This window comes from Pimephales promelas, chromosome 16 (genome assembly GCF_988280905.1).
Source record: "Pimephales promelas chromosome 16, fPimPro1.hap1.1, whole genome shotgun sequence".
Lineage (NCBI taxonomy): Eukaryota > Metazoa > Chordata > Actinopteri > Cypriniformes > Leuciscidae > Pimephales > Pimephales promelas.
In genome coordinates, this window is record NC_142784.1 from 11,880,228 (window position 1) to 11,902,543 (window position 22,316).

The 22,316-nt window shown below is 37.9% G+C and overlaps 1 protein-coding gene across 1 annotated transcript in view; it reads left to right on the top strand.

Annotated features, from left to right (window-relative positions):
* slc36a4 (solute carrier family 36 member 4) overlaps positions 1 to 18,768 on the top strand; it is a 45,370-nt gene extending 26,602 nt beyond the window's left edge. Inside the window, exons 11-12 of the mRNA XM_039660131.2 lie at positions 1,527 to 1,696; positions 18,058 to 18,768. Coding sequence (XP_039516065.2) covers positions 1,527 to 1,696; positions 18,058 to 18,353 — 466 coding nt within the window. The 3' untranslated portion in view covers positions 18,354 to 18,768. The remainder of the gene's footprint in view (positions 1 to 1,526; positions 1,697 to 18,057) is intronic.
* The last annotated feature ends 3,548 nt before the right edge of the window (positions 18,769 to 22,316 follow it).

A 22,316-nucleotide genomic window follows, 5' to 3' on the forward strand; every position in this document is an offset into this window, starting at 1 on the left:
AAGAAGGGCTTTATACAAAACACAACCTAATGTGGTCAAAATTAGGTCTCCCGATATAGCCTATTGCGCATATGCACACGGTTCACTTTTCATAATCGACATAGATTCAATAAAAAATAACATATTTACATAAATATTAAACTAAATACATTTCTTTAATGGATATAACAAGTAGCTACGCTTAACCTACAGAGAAATGTAATTTCGGAGTGGAACATTACAGGGGTGCGTTTTTGGAATAGTCAAAATATTCCCATCGATCGTCGAATGTTATTTTTGCTTTAAATCCCCATCTCTATAAAATACGAAATGTCTTTATCAGACAACAGACAAGCAGCAGATGAAAGAAAGTATAGGCCTAAAAAAATAAAAACACATTCACGTAAATAATAAATAAAGGAATACAAGAGGCTCAGAAGTTCTGCCGCATTATATTATGTTATTATACAAGCAGTTCGGCAGTTGTTCGACAGCATCGTTTCACAAAATATACGGATTGGCCGTTTACACGAAAACGCAAGGGTGTCGTTTTCAGATTTATCCACCTTGGGACCCGGTTTCAAAAAATAGCGGTTTCACTCTCCCAAAATGTCGGATCCATGTGGACAAAACGCTAATACGATAAAAAAATTATACGTATACAGCGAAACGCGTCTTCGTGTGGACGGGGCCTAATGCTTTCACCAATGCAGACACGTGTAACGAATTCACAACTGATTGAATTCACACTGAATTCACAACGAGTTTATATGTATATAATTTATTCACAAATAAATAAATATGTATATAATTTATTCACAATTTCGTCCTACTAAAAGAAACAATGTGAAGTTGATATTTTAGTCACTGGCTTGACGTACTGATGCATGAACAGTATTGAACGATTTTGAGAGAAAGATTACCTGTCTGAACTTGAACAACAATTACACATCACAAAGTGTAGCGTTACTGGTAGCTGGATCCGAGGCCAGCTCTTGGGCCACGTTGAGGAAACAGTCGTCGGTGAAATGTTTGTTATTTCCACAGAAAATAAAATGAACCCATTGTTTCTTCAGAGGCTCGGATGAAGCAACTAAAAAATGCTTTTGTGTTCATGTGTACATCCGAACACTGAGCCGAACTGCTATGCCTCAGTCGAGCAGTTTCACCTGTTATTGAACATGGGCTGGCATATGCAAATGTTTGGAGTCGTACATATTAATGATCCCGACTGTTGCGTCACAGTCGGTAATATGTGGAGATTCGCCGTGTTTTTCAAAAACGAGATTTAAGTTCTAAGGATAAAACAATGGTGTTCTTGTTATTTAACTGTGCCAAAATAATTTCAGTTTTACATTCTAGGGCACCTTTAATATATTTTGGATTAAATAAAGGATGGTGTGGGTTAAGGGTTTTTCAAAGTCTCAGTTTCTGCGTTGAGTTTCCTTTTGAAGTCATGTTGAAATGGTGCGTTGCATCACTGACATTACTCAACCCGTAATTGCACATTCTGTGATTTCTGATGTGTGTGTGTGTGTGTGTTGCAGGTCCAATCAGATGGTGAAGGTCTTATACTCGCTCGGCGTGTTTGTGAGTTTTGCAGTGCAGTTTTTCGTGCCGGCAGAGATTCTGGTTCCGCCTGTGTGTGAGCGGATCAGAAAGAGCTGGAGATGGGCGGCTGATCTCAGCCTCAGAGCGGTGCTTGTCTGCCTCACCTGTGAGTGTGTACACACACACACTCGTGATGTCACATCCCCCACCCATATACACACGAATCTTAGTCTCTAAACTTTGCAGGGATTGCTTTATAAATTAAATTGAGAATATAACTAATGCATACGCATGCTATTTTAAACACTGAAGTCTATGCTCAGAGCGCAGAGACAAACCCCAACAAACACTGTCATGTTATTCAGCATTAGGCAGTCCCACCAGGATTTCACGATTTTTTTTGTGTGATTTTTGCGATCAAAATGACTGATTTTGTGGTGGTAATTTCCAAAAATTTGTGAAAAAATTTGTGATTTATATATAACATTTACCATAATAGTATTCAGTCCTTCCAGAAAAACGCTGAGTTTTTTTTTGTGATTGTTGCTGGCAAAAATTGATTGATTACGTGGCCCGTTTTCTTTAAAAATGCGATGGAATATGCGGGATATTTATGCAATTTTATGCGATGAAATTGCAGGAATTTGCAAAAATTGAGGGAACTTGCAAAAATTTGATGAAAAAGAGAAAAAAAGTGATTCCCCCAACATCCTGTTCTCAATAGGCTAATGTAAGAGTCATTTCTTATTACTTCCTTTGATAAGCAAGCATACTACATCATAGAAAGTGCTGGGAACTCATCTTGTTTTATTTCAGACTGTAACTAATGTAAATAAGGTGTGGCCCCTTTAAGAGCTGCGCGCTCCCTGTTGAACTCTCTGCAGTGTTATATGTGCGCCTCAAACACCCCATGTGTGCGGGTAATTTCTGTTTGATGCTACTTCTTTTATCTTATGTTGTTTATTAAGTAACGATGTGACGGTAGAACGTGTGACAGACAGTTATACGAGTTCGATTTGTGAGATGTCAATCGCCTCTGTGAGTCTGTCTGGCGTCGCATAATTGCGTCACTTTATAACGTTCCCATGGAAACAGGGGGAAATGGCTGCTCTTGTGTGAAGCAAACGCAACATTTTTCAACTTTCTGCTAAGATACATGTGACTTTTTTTGCAACGAAAATGCGAGGATTATGAAATTATGCAAACCCCGCATATTTTGCACGTAAATCGACAATTTATGCGGCGAAAGTGCGGCGTATTTGAAAAAATGCGGCCCCCGCATAAATATGCGGACTTTGGCTGATTTTGCATTGAATTCAGCGATCGCATAATCGCGTTTTTCTGGAGGGACTGATTAGGAGCTTCTGGGAGGGAATTAAACCAAATCATTCTGATGACAGACTTTGGCTCAGGCGATGAAATCGGTCCATTGGTTACTCCAGTTATCTGATCATCCACTTTTGAGGCAAAGTCACATGACTTTTTTTTGTTGCGCATCAAGGGACTTATTCAGTAAACGTGTTTCCGTTGTTGTTTATGCGCATGCCGTCTTATTGGTTAAAACAAAGGATCCACCCCAATTGAGCACATTTTTTCATTTTCCATAATTTTTTAAGCATAAAATATGGCTATAGTCACATCTTTCATAATGAAAGCAGTCCCAGAATGCATTGTGCTGAGCTCAGTCGCAACAAACACATCCAAGATGGTGAATATGGGTTTGATCTGCCTATGTAGGAAACTCATTTTGTGTTATGCTTCTCCATCTTCATCATCCACTTTGTTTCCCTCCTATTTTTGCACTCGCTCCACCCATCCATTCATTAGTTGTTGTTTTTTTTTTTTTGTTGCTTCCCTTATTTTTTTTCTCCCTATTCCTATCTTCCCTTCAACCTAATACTCCCTCTAGTATTCATTGGTGATGAGAGAGAGATAGTGGAGGATTGTACCCCTCCCAAAAATGATGGATGGATCCTGTGAACCATTGTAAACCTGAAGGTTTTTGGATTACTTTGATATATGTTTTTTATCTTTGGAAAAATTGAGTCTGCCACTGAACCGTGAACCACCCAGAGACTTAAAATATGAAAATAAATATTTGGTTAACACGGGCAGTCTTTCAGAAACAAGTGAGAGAGCGTTGCTGTGAAGAAAGAGGAAGAGAGCATGTTGTAAGAATTGTGTTCGCTCACTGGAGAGAGGAAAAGGGATGGTGTGGTTTTGTGTTCGAAACAGAGAAAAATGGAGTGAGTCCATGTGAAACGCAAGCCGATTTCATGTTATGTGTATATTATTATCTAGCTATTTTCACCTCTATCATTCTTTCTAGTCGTCTGCATTCCAGCTATGTTTATCATTCTAGATAACTATCCATTGTTCTATCTATTGCTGTCATATTAGCAATTGGTCTATGATTTTACCTGTCGATAATAGTAACATCATTCTCCTAGTTGTTCTAACCACCTGTTGTTTTTGCTCTTTATTATTCTAGCTAATTCCTACTAGCGATCTATCCTTCTTGCAATCTACCATTCCAGCAAGTATCTATCTATCATTGTATGAAAATACTCCAACTTCAATCTTCCTTCCTTCCCTCCCCGGTGTCTCTGCTCACTATTCATTTGTCAGTCTTTTGTTCTATCCATCTCTCTAGTCTCCTGGGACATATCACATTCTCCACTTATAAGATTTCTTTTATTGCATCCATAACTCTTTTTCTTTTGTCCTGACCTTTCAGTCATTCGCTACTCTCTCTCTCTCTCTCTCTCTCTATTTTCCACTCTCTGTTCAAAGGTGTAGTTGCAACATGCCAACATGAAAGAAACATGAATGCCTTGTAAATCCATTTTTGGTGGCGTTTCTTAATTTGAGTTCAACGTTCACATCAATTCATTGCTAAACTACATTTCCGAATTATGCATTTCTGAGTTAAGCAATTGTCGGTGGGACTTGATTTTATCCATTGGGGTTTGATTGGTTTATTGGCCAAGATATTATTGGTTTATATTATTGTCTCTACCCACACAGCAGAAAAGTCATTTCAGAGGCAGAGAAAGTCATTACATTTTGATGAAAGTTTATGTAAAATATATTTTTTTTCTTTACCATGAAATGAACCGGTGAGCTGTGTACAATGAGATTATGGACATTTATTAGGAAAGAAAATAGCAGGGTTTCTACTTTATAGGAAATTATTTAAATTAGAAATGGAAACAAGAGTAAAATAAAAATTTAAAAGGCCTGGAAAAGTCATCTGAATAAATAAATATAAATGTTTTTAGTTATGCACAGCTCTTAATTATTTATTTGCCTACAAATTGCTGTTTTTCAGTGCAATACTTAAGGTATGGAAAGCCAGAAATGGGGTAATTCGTTTATTTTATTAATTCATTTATTTTCAGATTTCTTTAATAATACATAATTTATGGATACAAAAAGTAGTTGCGTATTTTTTATTATTTATATATATATATATATATAGTCGTACATATTATATAATAAATATATATATATATATATATATATATATATATATATATATAGAAAGTATATATATATATATAATTTCTATATATTTATATATCTATATATATATATATAAATAGTCGTACATATTATATAATATATATATATATATATATATATATATATAGAAATTATATATATATATATATATATATATATATATATATATATATATATATAATGACATGACTAATAATGATATAAAGTTTATGGATAAATAAATGTTTATATATATTTTTTTCTCTTAAATGGTATATCCATAATTTATATATCACTGTTAGTCTTATCACATGCATCCGATGTGTTTTTCAGTTCTGTTGGACACGTTTATGCTGCACATGATTTTATGATGCGGATTGTGGTTATATCCACGGACACTGCAGATAATGTGCGGGTCGGTTGGGCCACAAGTAATAAAGTAACAAAGTGATTAATTGCTGGTGGGTGGATGAGAGAAATCATTAATGATGGAAATATTTCATCAGGCAGTAATTTCAATCGGAGAGACATTTCAAAAGCAGAATTAAGAGCAGGAAGTAGTAAACCAGGATCAATCAAGTGCTGGGTATATCATATGATATGTAACTGCTGTTTAGGACAAACTCAAAGCCTATATCCAGCCTTTGCTGATCGGATTTCATTTATGCATTCATGAAGTTTCAGTGATGGAAACAGTCACATTCCCATTGAAGTTTGGAGGGTGTAAAGCCTATGTTGGAATTGCAATTTTGCCAAAGAACTTTGACTTTAAAACAGCCTCCTTTATTAAATAAATCACCATATCATCACTCTTAACCCAAAATTACAATAACTGTATTGTGACGATCTGGAGTGCGTTTCCCGTACAACGACGTAGTTTGCTGCTTCACTACCATAGTGCGATGCATCGTTGGAAAATCAACTAGCTACACTCTAAAAAATGCTGGGTTGTTTTAACCCAATTTTGGGTCAAATATGGACAAACCCGAAATGTTGGGTTAAAAATGTAATGTAAAAATTTAACCCAACGGCTGGGTTAGTCCATATTTGACCCAAAGTTGGGTTAAAACAACCCAGCATTTTTTAGAGTGTAGTGACGAACGTTTCCCGAAACCCACTGTCGCAAAGTATCATTGGTTTCGCACGTGGTGGAGTAATAACTACTTTTAATGAAACTGTTTGAGATCCAATTAACGCTAGATTTGTTTTATATAAATTGCAGACATGTCATCTGAGGACTATTTCTAATTGTTCTCAGTAGTTCTGCTTTATTACCAGACTCAATATTTGGCTCGTTCTTACATAGTAGAGCACGTTCGCACATGCGCACTCTTCAAACACGGTGCTTCAAATCTTTTGACAAACTAAAAGACGTAAACTCCATTTGTCTGTATTCTAAATAAAAGGCACCGGTTGTACTGAATGTCAGTTTGCTTATGTTGCTCAAGATAAGGATTTTATTACGTCCAAATGTCATGCAATATAGAATCGATGCCTCTAACCACAGGTCGAGAGCTGTCGTTCAAACCACAAAACTTTGCGATTTTTTTTTTTTTTTTCGTTGGAACGACTGTTTCGGGAAACACCGACTCGTTAAACTATGCAGATAACGACGGAACTTGCGACCATAGTTGGCTAACGATGCTTTCGGGAAACACACCCCAGATGAGGATATCTAAATCAGAAAAAAAAAATCATAGGTTCCGCTGACAGGCGGGTGGATGAGCTATTTGTTATAGTGGATTCGAGTGTAGTTAAAGCAGATCTCTTCTGACGAAGTTTTAAAAGAGACTCGTAGAAGTGCTGTTGGACAGAGGGGTAATGAGCTCCGAAGGTTGCGGGTCCGTGGCCCCTGCTGGAAGATAAAGATGAGTTTCTCATTCTGTCACTCACCTATGCTGTCTTTTATTTATCTCTCTGTGTTCTTTCTGCCTGATGTGCTTCCTCTTTTTCTGGCTCAAGGCCGTCACCCCCCTGAGCACCGTGATAGATTACGGGTGCATTGTATGTATGGAGTGTGTTTGTGGCCATGCATGTCTTTTGTGGTGTGCGTGAGAGCTGGGGCAGAGTTGAGGGACTCATTCAGTGTCCGGTCATTTATCTCAGTCTTCCTGAAACTCTGTGAATTATTACCTGCCTGCCCTACAGAGACAGGCCCATCATGAAGCTCCCCCCCTGAGGCCTGTCGCGGAGCTCCGTGATGGGGCTTATCACGCACCTGCACGCTGAGGCCCATCTCTGAGATTCTAAGATGCCTCTGACTCAACCACTTTGTACAAAGTTCACTGGTAACACAAACATTTCTGGTCACGTAACCCCAGGTTGCTGCACTGACAGTTGTGGCTAAAAGTGATGTCCAGCCTAGGAAAATTTACACCTTCACCCAAATAGTATTTGTTAAAGATTATATAAGCATTGTGACAAGCAGGGTGGGGCCCAGAGCCAAGGGAATGGAGCAAGGCCAGTGGTGTGAGTGTTTTAAAGAAACGGCAGCATTTTTGGTCCTTTTTTCAACACTTGAATGTGGCTAAGTTTCATTAAAAGCAACATTTTGAGCAAAAATCTGAGAAAAATGCTTATTTTTTGTCATTTCCACTGTGTGCTGTAAGTTAAACGAGTGTTACCTTAAGAAATATGACTCCCAGTGCACACAAATTTGCCATATTTCTTAGCGCCCTGTTGGTTACAGGGTTTGCTTTATTTTTCACAAATTAATAAATAAAAAAGGCTCCATGTAATCCACAAGTTTCCTACGCCCCATGAGGCCTTGCGTGAAAAGTGGGCGCGACTTCCGGTTGGAAGTAAACAAAGCGCGATTTGACATGCTTGACACTCGTTCATTCAACAGTTGACAGTCATTCAAGTTATAGCGATCCAAACTAGCTAACGATGTGGGAACACGACCTCAACGAAATTAAAAAGGGTGAAATAACAGTACCTTTACCCTCCGCAGTAGTTGATTGGGAGTATTATAATAACATTATTAATAATCAATACTCATCAAGGCATGGTGACAGACAGTTGTGCGAGCTGACAAACAATTAAAATAAAAAATACACACTTAGTCATTGTGCTTTGGTCGGAGTTTATTTAAAAATTATAAATGAATGTGCTGCTTGAATACATTAACTGGCACATTTGGTATTCTGTCAACACAGGCTTTGATCCTGAGTTTAGCTGTAACATCAGTAGAGAACAGCCAATCACATGCTGAGAGAGTTTATAGAATATTAAGAATTTAAACAAATGTACACAGGAAGATTCGTCATCTTTTGGGAGGTGATGGAAACTACAGTCGTTGGCAGGATCAGAGACGGGCTCTGCAGAATCACTCTGATTTCGTTTTCAGCTTATGTTCAAAACAATCACGTTTAAGCCACTGAATTAGTTTAGTCCGGTTATACGTACAACCGCGAACAGCACATGTTGTCCCTGAGCTCCGTAACGACATCTCTCATAAAGATTTGCGTCTTTAAATAGTAAAATAATTCTCAGAAAAACAGCTAGCCTCTTCGCTAACTAACACACAAAATACCATTGGAATGCTACTTCCGCCGGGTCACAGGAAGTTTCACCCACTTTATTTTTTACAGGAGCGCCCCTCGGAAACTTGTGGATAGGATTAGGTTAGGATTATAATTTAAAACGTATTAAATATTAAGTAAATTAAAAAGGCTGTAAATTATATATTGGCTCTGAGAGAGGACCAGGCCTGGGACGTTGTTGTTTTGTTTTAGTTTGTTGCAGTTTTCCCTGAGGGGCTGCTGCTTTGCTTTTCGTTTTGTTGTTGATTTACGTTTACTCTTCGCCGGTTCCCATCACCTTCTTCCCGGGTTTCCGCACCAATGTAACCATATTAAAGGCTTTGGGAAGGAGGAACTGGCAAACAGTGAACTTAAAAGCAGCAGCCCCTCACGGACAACTTCTGCATAAACTAAAACAAAATAACAACATCAAAGCAGGCCTGGTCCTCTCTCATCCTTCACTGCCGTCACTCTTCCAATCTTTGGAGGAGGACTGGTGTGGCGTATAGGTGACGCCCATTAGCACTCACGCCACTCGCCTCGCTCTGCTTCCACAGGTTTCGGCACCGTCTTGCTTTTAACAAGCATATGCTGCATTCATGCCATGTTGGAATTACTGTAAATATAGCTCTCTATGCCTTTGAATCGCACTCACGGTACTTTGATGTCATTCACCGATTGATTTATTAGCCGCTTCAAGTCGAACAAACCTTAAAGGGCTAGTTCACCCTAAAATGAAAATTCTGTCAGTATTTACTCTCCCTCATGTTGTTCCAACCCCCTTCTTCGGAACACAAATTAAGATATTTTTGATTAAATCTGAGAGCTGGATCACTCCTCCATATGCTTCCAAGGGATTGAAACTTGCCGGCCCGAAAATATAGACATTGTTAAAATAGTCCAAATTACTACAGTGGCTCAATCTTAAAGTTTTTCATGTGATGAGCATACTTTTTGTGCACAAAACAACCCGACAACTATTTATTTCCTTCTCTGTGCAGGGCTTGTGTGTTATACGTCATATATAGACTTACTATTGGCCGACGGTGGTGAAACAAGCAGTTGTAGTTTTTACTTTTTTTAAATACCTTAACTAAGCTTAGTCTTTTGTTCTTCCCTCATATTAAAAAAAAAAAAAATATTTTCCTAATATTTTGATCGTGTAACCAAATATGTATGGTCGTTAAAAGCAAATATCACCTCCAGACATCACTTTTGGCCACTACTCTAGATCATTGTTGCTTTGGTATTTAGTTTTACATTTTACATGTACCGATATACATTTTGCATTTTCCATTTACTTTTAGTAAGCAAATATTTTATTTAGTTAACATGTATTTTAAGTGCTGAAATTGTATGGTTTTAGTTAATAACATGAACTTGGATTGACTCTAAAACAAGTAAAAAAAAGTAAATTTTGCTTCATCAGAACTCATTCACATTCCTCTATTATTATTATTATTTTTTACTTGTCCATTTTTAGATTTATTTTCATTAATTTTGAGCATGGGTCCATGAGCTGGTGTTGGTTTATCTCTCATATCATGTACCGAACTGTCAAAACCTCTATCCTGAGGGTGGCAGTAGCACACAGAGACGAGAAACTGAAGCGTTCATGCGTGTTTGTGAGATTGTGTTCAGAATGCATGAGTGAGGGAGAGAGAGAATCAAGCGTGTGTTATGTGTTACTGGTTTCTTTCTGCAACAGAGAGAAGGAGAGTGAGAGAGAAAGAGAGAAGATGTAGCTTAGAGAGCAGGTGTGTGACACTTCACACTAGAGTCTTATGAATTAAACATATGTGTACAGCCTGAGAGTATGATGTGTGCCTGTGTTCGTGCGTGTGTGTGCTTTTTATAAAATGCTGCGAAGAGCGTTTGGAGACATTCCACTAAAAACTATGTGTGTGTGAATATAAATTGTTGTGCCTTTATGGGGATAGAATTGTTGCAAGATTCCAAATAAATAAGATTCGCAAACAAATGTTAAGAGATTCACAAAAAAGTATCAAATTCACAAATAAATAGATTAAGATTAAGGGTTTCAAGGGTTTCACAAAAATTACAAATGTGTTTAATGCCAAACACAACTCTTCCTGGCATTTATTTGTGAATCCCCTCAGGCATCTGTGGACTTTCATCTGTGTGAACACTTCTAGCGTCGACGTGCAGACAAATCATAGACGGTAAAAGAAATGGACACAGCGACCTCATAGATTTCAGAAAAGTGAAGTCAATTTGAAGCTCAAATTTGAAGTCAACTCACTTATTGATTGCCAAGCGCACTGTGCAGACTCAAACTGAGCTTGATGACGTAGATGTGACGTGAGCAACCTGTCTGACAGTTGTAAGTCTTCTAGTACCTGTGCCAAGTGGAATCTGAATTATTCCCTTCCGAATCTTGCAGAGACGGAGATCGTATTAGCTGTCCATGAGCTAGCAGCTGGATCAACTTTATGACTCTCTATGGGCTTCTCCCTTGACTTTATGCCTCCACGTCCCCCCGATTGCCTCCAATCTACAGAGAGTTATGCGTGTTATGATGCAACCGTTAGCCTATTTTTACAAAAACTGCTTCTACAGGGCCATAACATAAGATACAAGGAGCCTTTTATACATTGTCATGTTTTTTTAGAAATAAACAATGGACAAATGGAGTCTTTGGACACCTCAGGTGTAAAGTTATTCGCTGTCAAAGTGATGCCAAAATGAATGGGAGTCAATGGAATGCTAACAGCAGATGAAGGCTTTCTAGCCAATGCCGGCTCCCAGTAAGACTTCAGTTTCTGGCTGGTGGATTACCCCCTTGAGACAAATCCACAAATAAGTGGACTTCAATCACTGTTTCCTCAAGCCAATCAGACAACGGGTACATTGAGCCGTTCACTCGTAGCGCGTTGTCTCTACAACTATCACGTTAGGCTTTACACTCGGGGCGGGAACTGAATCTGATTCATTTTGAAGATATTTGCACGCTTGAAATGGAGCTGTAAACTGTGGGAACTTCATTCAAATTGAGCTCTTTGTTCCAGAGTTGTAGTACTCGAGACTAGGACTCGTCTTGGACTCGGTCTCGAGACCATATTTTAATGGTCTTGGTCTTGTCATGGACTCGAAATTGACTTGTACTCGAACATTTTTTTTTTTTAGGACTCGGAATTATTCCCGAGTCCACTCGAGTTCAATTCAAAATATTTTTCATGATTATTAATGTATGTTAATAAAATATTTCTTTAAATTGATTGACACGCCCAGTGATTGGTGATTTTCTAGTGCGCAACTGCGCATGACAAATTGAAATAAAATTACTTTTAACACCACCTACTATGTGGCCTTTTTACCCTAAACTGATCATATTTTTTAAACTCTAAGTAAATAAAAGTAAATTAGGTAATCAACCCTCACTGGTCTCGGTCTCGACTTGGACTCGACCGTCTCTGGTCTCGGACTCGACTCTCTCTGGTCTCGGTGTCGAATCGGACTCGAGTGAGGTGGTCTCGACTACAACACTGCTTTGTTCTGTTTCCAAAAAGGTTGTTAGAGTTGTTTAAGGCTTCTTTATATTTCCATCAGGATTACACACAAGTTTAGCCTAGAAATCTAGACGCACCCTAGTGGCAGCAAAAATTATTTTGCAACCAGTGTGGTCTAGCAACTCTCCGTTGGCTATCGAAGTAGAAAAAACAAACTCTGGTCAGGCCAATCACATTGTGTATAGAGTTGGTGAGCGGGCTTAACACAATGACAGCAGAGTTGTGACTGTTCTGCGGCGTGATTTTCCATCGGTGATTTCCCTGCTACTTGAAAACAAACAAGATGCTGCTGACGAACAGCGGTCTTTCGAATCGCCTTTGGCCGTGACTCTGGACGACTTGGAGTTAAGAGAACGTCACGTAAGTCATTCTTAAAAAAGGAAGATATGTTCGAAGTTTTGATGACCGGATACGGAAAAATTTTAATATATCAACTTGCTCCGCTGGTGGGAAAACGCATGGGACTCACTCAGTCACAGCCGTTCGTTGCTCTGGTTGGAACTTGTAGCGCTAACCTATTGCGTGCAGAGGGATATTGAAAGACAACCATTTATCCCGCCCCTCGGACTGAGGTATGCCAATTGTCAACATGACTTCATGACTTTTGCGTAAACATACACGCCACTTTCAAGTCAAGTGGCGTGTTATATATATATACGCATTTTGAGGTATCCGCGTGTATGCGTCTATGTCTACGCCGTTAAAAATCCGAGTGACTCCGCGTGTATGTACACGCCGTTAAATTTCTGAGCGAAACGAAGCAAAATGTAGATCTACATTAGGGGAGCGATATTTTTTTTCCCAGGATGGTAGGGGAAGACTCATAAATGGTATTAAACCCAGTGACGGGTAGGTTTACTGACGGGGTTGCGGTAGGTCATATGAAGAGCTCTTTTCCAAAACGCGATAAACGCCATTTTTAAAAAAAAAATGAGTTTGTCGACTCGTGTCATTCTGCTGTGTACAGAACCCATTCACTGCTCCATCAACGTTTCATGCCAAATCGCTGTTTCCTTGTTTAAAATGTACTGCAAGATGCAGTTTCTTTCTAAACCGCGATAAGCGCCAACCCTGTTTTTAGCCTAAACGCGATAAATCCTCGAATTCGATGAGCGTTCTACGCAATCCAGCACGGCGGCACTCTGAACAGAGGTTTGTTTATGTTCATTCATTCCTCAAAATGAGTCCTAGTTTTCTAGGCGACTAGTAGTAGATCATTTAAGCCATTTGTCTAATCAGTCAACATGACATCATGACTTTTGCGTAAACATATACGCCACTTTCGAGTCAGGTGGCGTGTTATCTCCACGCATTTTGTGCTATCTGCGTGTGTCCGCGTGTATGTGTATATGTCTACGCCATTAACGTCCGCGTCATTCCGCGTGTCTGAACACGCAGTCAAATCTCCAGTCATAAATGCCATTAACCCCAGTGACGGTTAAGTTTAGGGATGGGGTTGAAGTAAGTCATATCTTTTTTTAACCTAGGATGGTAAGGGAACAGTCATAAATGCCATTAACCCCAGTGACGGTTAGGTTTAGGGACGGGGTTGAGGTAAGTCATATATTTATATAACGTTAAGTCAACGGCGTTCATAAACACGCTGAAAGGCGATTATACGTCTTGATAGCACGCCAAAAATGGAAATACGAATTGCCGTGTCATACACACGCTACTTCATGAGATCAGTCTGAATCAGTAATCATATATATATTTTTTTTAATTAATTAAAAGGGAGAGAAATCATATGAGCGTTTTTAATTGCCTATTCACATGCATAAATCTTGCCACAAAGAACCGGCAAAAGTAATGATTATGCATGAGACATTTGAATTGTTTATTAATAAACTAGTGTTTTCTGTCAGTGTCAGCAGCAAAGATAAAGTTGATGATGCTTACTCGCCATCTTCGCAGTGAACGCGCATAGAGAAACGCATACTTCGAATTAGCCTACATACGCAGAGAGTTGCCAATTTATTTTAGTTTTTAATTGTTTTGTTTAAAAGTAGACATTTAAAGCTTTCTGTAGCCTAGTTCTCAGGTCTGTGTGAGGCAAGCATCGCGGTGTTTGATATATGAGACGCGCTCCGGTTCACCTGCGCGCCTCTGTGTCCTGATTATATTGTCTGATATTTGCTTCTAATGTTTTAATCCAGTCAATTTGTTGATGAAACATTTATTAAAATGAAGATACAATTTATATGAAATGAAATTTACAAGCTTTCTAAAAAACAAAACTTAATAAGTGGTCAAAATCATGTCTGACCCACTCCAAATATTTTCCGATATTGGGGAGCTTTTGAATTTTGATCCCATCTAACTCATCTCATGCGGTTCCTTTTTCATAGCCAACTCAGCATAGATGAAATAATAATAATAAGTAACATAATATTATTAAACACAAATGTGAAACGTAGCCTATGTTTATTATTTATTTATTTTTTTACCGCGTTAAAAGCAAATGGCCCTTTATCTTCCCTGCTTTCGTAGCAGTTTCAAATAATGTAAAACTAACATGTTTGCAATTTGCCCATGACGTCTGTTTTCTTACCTGCAGATATGATGTGATCATAGTCTTATTTACAAGTTCTGGCATAATTACATGCATAATTCATGAAACAATGTAGGCTATACACTGGACGTGGCGCAGCGTGACACGATGATTCATTGATAGTAAACGGATGGCCGTTCTTCTCCTGAAGTAGGCGGCTACACGGAGCACACATCCTTTGCACATTTGCTTTGTCCAGCGTAGACAGCCTCGCTCGCACGGAGTAGACAGACACGATGTAAGTAATGACAAAACGGATATTTTTTTTTCTTTTAAAGCACAATCTTGGTGACAAATAGCTAGCTATAGGACATACAGTAGATATTATGTAGAATACCAAATACCAGCCCAAATTACCATCCATGAAGATGCATGTACTGGGGTTTTGAGTGGATAATGCAATGCTGAAAAATACTACTTTCCATTTATTTTAGATACAATAACATATTAAGTCTGATTAACATGAAATATTTCTTATAAATGCAAATTCCTTTTCTGCTGGGCATTTCACTTTTAAATGCATGATGCATATTTAATGCTCAATAGATCATTAGATCCACAGATCTGCTGCGCATTTAAAACTTGTATGAAGAAGTGGGAAAAGCTGTTGGGACGGTAATTTCACCAAATTACACTTGCGTATTTATCACAAGGTTGAATCCAGTTATTCATTAGTCAGCAACTCATTGATGCTTTTCTGTTTTATCATGAATAATGTGACGCTTGCATAACGCGTTTTTCCCATAACAGATGTACACGCTGTTTCTCTGGTATTTTCAAAGGCTCATAAAAATGTGTTTTGGCTTGATACACAATCTAATGGTCTAACTCTAACGAAATCCAAATTTGAAACATTTTACTGAAGCAATATTATGGGCCTTGCACTTCCTATTTGAGCCGAGGATGCACATGAATGAACAAAGTTATTTCAGGGCAAGACCACCCTGATTGTAAAGCCTAACGTGATTGGCTGTAGCGAGAACGTCCTACGATTGGTCAGCTCAATGTGGCCGTTATCTGATTAGCTTGAGGAAATGGTGGGTGGAGTCCACTTATTTGTGGATTTGTCTGGACGTCGACGCTAGAAGGGTTTCAAAATCCACAAATGCGTGAGGGAACTGATTCACAAGAGTTTTATATTTTTTTGTGAATCTTTTTACATTTGTTTGTGAATCTCAATTTATTTACTTGGAATAATGCAACAATTCTAACCCCATATGCCTTTGTTTTCTGGGAAAAGAAATGGGGTTTCAACTTGCACGTCAGCAGAAAAGATGAATATTGATTTTTGATTTAGTCCTTCGGCCACAATTCTTTGTGTTCATTGGTCCACAAACCACTAAACCAGTCAGGATGTCAGAGAGTTAAAGACACACACTGCAGTTTAAAACCACAGCTAAATTAATTGTGAAGAAAAAGCACTTTGTGCACCACGAAGGCACTTTTGTAGATTTGTGCTTTATTTGGATGATTGCACAACAAAATGGTGAACCATCAGCATGAAACTTTAACATGTAACTCGTTTGTGCTACAGACATAAATACTGACATGAACTCAAATTTGTATCTTGGCCCTAACTACCAGACCACCTTAGCAACACCCTAGCAACCACACATTAGCAGCTGCATTGCAATGCTTTGTATATCCCAACTCCAACAACCAACAAGAACACCCTAACAATGGCATTATAACACTTTATATATCCCAACACATCCTATCAAACCCCAGCAACCCCCTAACAATCACCCAGAACACCGTAGCAACAAGTTTTAGTACTTCTGTTGTGCACTCGTGTCTTGTAAACATGCCGAAGAGAACATTTCACAATGCCCTTTTAAAACCCCTTTAGCAACCCGGAGCACAACCTTGATTTTTATCCCAACACACTATTGAACACCTACAGTAGCAACCACCTGGAACACCAGTTTATATAATATAATATAATATATATATGTGTGTGTGTGTGTGTGTGTCCTCGTGTGGCCAGTGAAATGAATGGGTTTTAGAGCGCAGCGCTATGAATGCCACGTCATGTTGCAAAAGCATGTTCAAAAAACGACAAAGTTTGCTAGGCCAAAAATACTGTTAATTGAGCGATTGAAAAAAATTGATGGCGTTAAAATGGGTTTGCGTTAACGCCGTTAATTACACGTTTAACTGACAGCCCTAATATATATATATATAAATTTCACAATTCGAAAGCTTGCAATTCGATTCAATTTCGATTCGATTCAATATTGATTATTTTGGATATCAGTTCAAATAAATGGCAAATTTTCTCAAGGAAATCAAATCTCTTGACTAATGTTGTAAACTATGGGAGTCTAGTTGTAGCCTATTATGCTTCATTAGCCTAAAATGAAGGTAATAATGAACTGTTTTGTAGCTATACAAACACTTAAATTATACTTTTATTTATTTGTATAATAAGAAGAATATATAAAATATAAACATTTAAATGGTGGCTATCATAAAAACTTGCCAGATTATTAAAATATGCATTAAGTATTGAAGAACATTAAGTTTATAATTCATATGTAATATGGTGTATATATTTAGCAAAATATATATAACTCTTTGGAGTTATTTTTTCTAGCTGACTAACGAGTTCATGTGGGTTTTCTGAGGTAAATATGACGATAGCAACATATGTTGTAATGACATTGATCACAAGCTGTTTAACTGACGTCTTTCCACGGTTGAAATGTAGATTGAGCGAATCAATGTGACATGATACGGATTTCGATAAGTTGTACTCTATCTTTTAACACACTTTCAGATGCTCATTCATGTTTATTTCGCACTGTAACTGGTATTATTTACCCAGAAGAGAGATCAGCGCTGCTGCTTCTCTTGAGCTGCGCCAGAGCGATCTCACGCCACAGCGCCAAAACGCTATTTATGTTTTTGAATTTCTAAAGAAAATGGACGTAATTTGAAAATTGAGACTTTGTTTCATATCAATAGTAACAAAGGACAAAGATTATTGCGATTTTTTTTTTTGATGCGCGCAGCCGCGATACAATGTCCCCTTCATTCAAATGAAACAGGATGACTAATCGATTCTTGAGATTTAAGAATCGATATCGGTTCGTAAAAATGAGAATCAATTAATATCGAGAAATCGATATTTATTACCCAGCCCTAATATATACTGTATATATATTTTTGACTTATAAAAAGCTTAGTCAAAAAATTAAATCAATACAATAAATATTAATTTAATATTTTTAATGTTTTTAATAGTTAACAACATAAACACCCTAGCAACACCTTAGCAACCACTCAGACCTGCCAGCATCATTGGATTGAGTTTCTTATAAGCAAACACCACTCATGTTTTCTTCAGAACATGGAAACATCTAATTTCTCTCCGTCTCTCTCTCTCTCTCTCTCTCTCTCTCTCTCTCTCTCTCAGGTGTGACTGCTGTTATGATACCGCGGTTAGACCTGGTGATTTCACTGGTCGGCGCGGTGAGCAGCTCAGCATTGGCGCTCATCTTTCCTCCGCTGGTGGAGCTCATTGCGTTTCCCAGTCAACCCCCTCCTCCTCTCCTCCTCCTCAAAGATCTCTCCATCGCCACCCTCGGCTTCATCGGCTTCCTGGCTGGAACCTACGTGACGATGGAGGAGATTATTTATCCCGACGACCAAGGACAGACCCATCTCCGTGACCATGGGAACTGGACCACACCCACTACCTCACCGCCCTGAGGACCACGCCCACAAATGAAGGACCAATCAACGAAGGCACAGTTCCACTGTTAAGACTGTGACGGCACAGGCACTTCATAGTGGCTTTGGGATCAAGGACTTGTCTTATTGGGGTTGAGGTGTATTTTATAGCTCAATTTGTTTGTCATTCCACACGCCCACGGTGTGCTGTTGTAGCGTGGATGCGTGCGTGCGTGTGAGTGATGGCGTGTGTCGGAAATATTTTCTCCGTACAGCCTTATGAACTTTCCATGACTCCACCCTGTTCTGGAATGGCTTTAACTCGATCAGGTCGGTGGACCGTACAGCATGTCAGCATTTAACACAGCGGGAGAGAAATATTGCACACTCAGTCTAAAGAATGTATGTCCTCGCTGACTAGAGGTATTATTAATAAACTAATCCTTTCTCCTGAGGCTTGTGATATTTCATTCTTTTTATTCTTTTTTTTTTTGACTGCAGCAATATTCAGTGGGAATTATAAGTCTTAATTAAGGCGAGACACGGCAGGCAATGATCAGTTTTGAGATTTTGGGCTAGTTTACTCCTTCAATATGTGTTCTTTTCAAGCTGCTATAAAGAAAACATTGAAAATGTACCTTAAGAAGTTTATTTTATTACATTTAGTTTACTTGCGGCAGTAAATTTGTCCCGAATTTACAAAGAAGTACGCGTCATGCCGCGCTCCGTCTGTTTACTGAAGTCTGTCATGACTGGTATCGTTGTAAAGCTGTGAATCTCCTGAACAACAGGAGCATTTCCTTTCTATCAGTCACCAATCGTGAATGTCCAATGGGTGATTTAAAGCTAATGACGAAATCTCATTGGCTACTGCTGGTTTCTGCTAAAGTGATTCGCTCAGACGCATCAAAATGAAAAACGAATTTTGCACCTGGCTTTATCATATGTTCAGATCTATCTACTGAAAAAATATGTAAAATTGCACATATTTAATGAGATAATGCATAATTAAAATCCAAATTTCAAAAACTTGTAATAATTTGTTATATTCTTGTGTAAATCAACTGAGGACGTTTCACGGTGATATCTATTATTTAAAATTTAGTAAAACTTGAGTAAAAATCCACTCTGATGGTACAAAACAAGCAAGTCTCCTTTTTTTTTGGAAATATTCAGGATTCAAAGCCGTATCGACCATATCCATGGAGCGTTGTCAATTCGCACAGACATCATATTCAACTCGTCCCTCAATTTTTAAAGACTAGAAGGTGGTGAAGAAGCTTTTTAGTTAAAGCTCTTAATTTTTTTGTAAGACTGAAAAAACTGGAAACTGGTTGAAGAGATCACTGGTTTGGGAGAACGAAGGACATTGCTTGCAATTTAACATGTGAACAACTCTCACACACACACCGCATCAACCACTCTAACAGAGATCACCCAAATTCACATAAGAATATATATGATTTTAATTTGAATGATTATCATTAAGGATTGTGTTTACAATCATTTTAAAGGTCTTAGGGTGACTGGTACAGATGTCTCATTCCCAAAGAAGTAAATCAAAAGGTAATAAAGTTCTTAAGAATATAGAAATATATTGAGTCTTTGAGTTAACACCTGCAGTCAGTTGTCTGAATGCAAATGATTATTAAGAATACACACATACATGTATATTTAAGAAAACAATATTATTTATATATAGAATATATTTCATATAAATTATATATAAATCTATATACACTATATACATGGCAATATTTCTGAACTATATATAAGCATGTGTGCGTATTTATATATATAAAATAATTATACACGGTGCATCCACATATAATATGCAAACACAAACTTTTATTTTGGATGTGATTAATCGTGATTAATCGTTTGACAGCCCTACTAAAAATGCAGCCAGCACACACTGTTATAGAGCACAACAGTCGAGTTCTGGAAGGAAAACATTTATTTTCTCCATAAGGAAATTGATTGTGAGTTATAAACATAATTCACCTTTAATGACAGCCCTAGTGTGAGCTAAGAAGTCGTTAATCAATGGTATTTTCTTCTTTTGAAGCCATCATCCTGTTATTTCAGCTTTTTTTTTAAACAGTGGAACTCCTGGTAAAAAAAAAAAACTACATTACCCAGAAAATTACACCAATCAAAAAAAAAAAAAAATCTCTTTAGCTCCACCCACTCTCATGAAGCACTGCGAATGTTCTACACTCTCAAAATACGTAAATGTTTGTATATATACATCAACATTTGTAAATGGGTAGTTTTATATTTCTCCTTTTTTTTCTGTTCGCAATGCTTCATGGGTTTGTAGTTCTTTCCCTCAATAAAGCCATTCAGTTAAGTACACAGTCTTGAACCGTCATTTTTGTCCGATTTTCAAAAACTTTTCAAAAGTTTGTTAACAGAGATAGATCATATTCAGGCTATATTTCATCATCTAACAGTAAAAGAGTTAGAAAAGGTGTTTTAGCAAGAATGCATCTGTTTGATGAGTGATGTGTGAAAAGCCCTTGGATTGGGGCGTGTTTTATGTAAATTAGAATTTACATATCTCGGGTACGCAGTCGCTCATTTTGAATTTATCAACATTAGAAAGAGGTTAAGAACAAATTCATGTGCGTACAAATGTGTCGTGAATTAAGCGAAACGTTTTTGTGAGTTCAAAGGTACGTATAAATATGAATAGTGTACGCAATTATTAGTAAATGAAACCCATTGTGCTTAGTAAGTTTTTCGTATCCAAACCAAACTTGGGTCTACACCCGACAAAGTTTAAATCCCGTCTGACTAGTGCACTTCCCATAATGTTTATGCATTAAGTCAGTAGGCGGAACACATTCAACCACATGAGCCGTGTTTACGCTACGAAAGCAATCCGGTCGAATCCAGCGTGCCCTCAAAAGTGAAGCCAAAACGTCTCGATCGCCCCCTGGTGTCCGGTCCTAGTATAGGTAATAAACCCCGCCTCCTTATCCCAGACAGCAAACTGACATTGAATCAACGTGGAAACGACGTCTCTCATGACATTGAAACAACGTTGATTTTGCTCATCGAATTAACGTTGAACCAACGTCAGCGGCATTCTTCAAAGCTAAATGAAAATCGAAAATTGGTTTGCTTTCATAACGTTGAAACAACGCGTTGATTTCAAGTTGATTTTCCGTTAGTTTAGAAAGAATGACGCGTCTGACGTTGGTTCAACGTTAATTCGATGAGCAAAACAATGTCAGATCAACGTTGTTTCGATGTCATATTTCCACGTTGATTCAATGTCAGTTTGCTATCTGGGATGTTATTCAACGGGATGTGAGACCAACTAAACAATTAAATTACACTTCACATATCCTTTTTCCAAATATAGTTTCAGTCATTTACTGTAGTTTATTTACTAGATTTTACGTTGATGTAATTTCAAGAGTTTGTTTTTAAAATAAGTTTGTTTTTAGTTAGTCATGTGATGCTATAAAAACGGTGCTGTGACATCATGATTGACAGCTGTGATTGACAGGTTCTCAGTGCGAAGTAGTCACTGAAGCACTTTTCATAATTTTGACTATGTGGTAAGTAGTTGTATTTATCCAGGGGTGTAAGTAACGAATTACAAATACTCACGTTACTGTAATTAAGTAGTTTTTTTTTTCCAGAAATTGTACTTTTTTGAGTAAGTTTAAAATTGTGTAATTTTACTTTTACTTGAGTACATTTTAAGTGATGTATCTACTTTTTCTCCGCTATTTTCCTTCTGTTTGTGGTCGTTACTCGTTACATGCTTGTTTTAATTTTATTTTATTTTTATCCATCAACGTGATTGGATCGAGTCATCGGTCTCGTGACTGTCATCAATTCAAATTAAGCATAGACAACCTTAACCGCCTATTCCTGCTGTTACTCGTGATTGCTGTGGAAGTGCATTCATCACGCATCAATTCAATCCAGATATCAGCGTCTTCCTCTAATATGCTAAGGTACATTTCACACTTAATATGATTT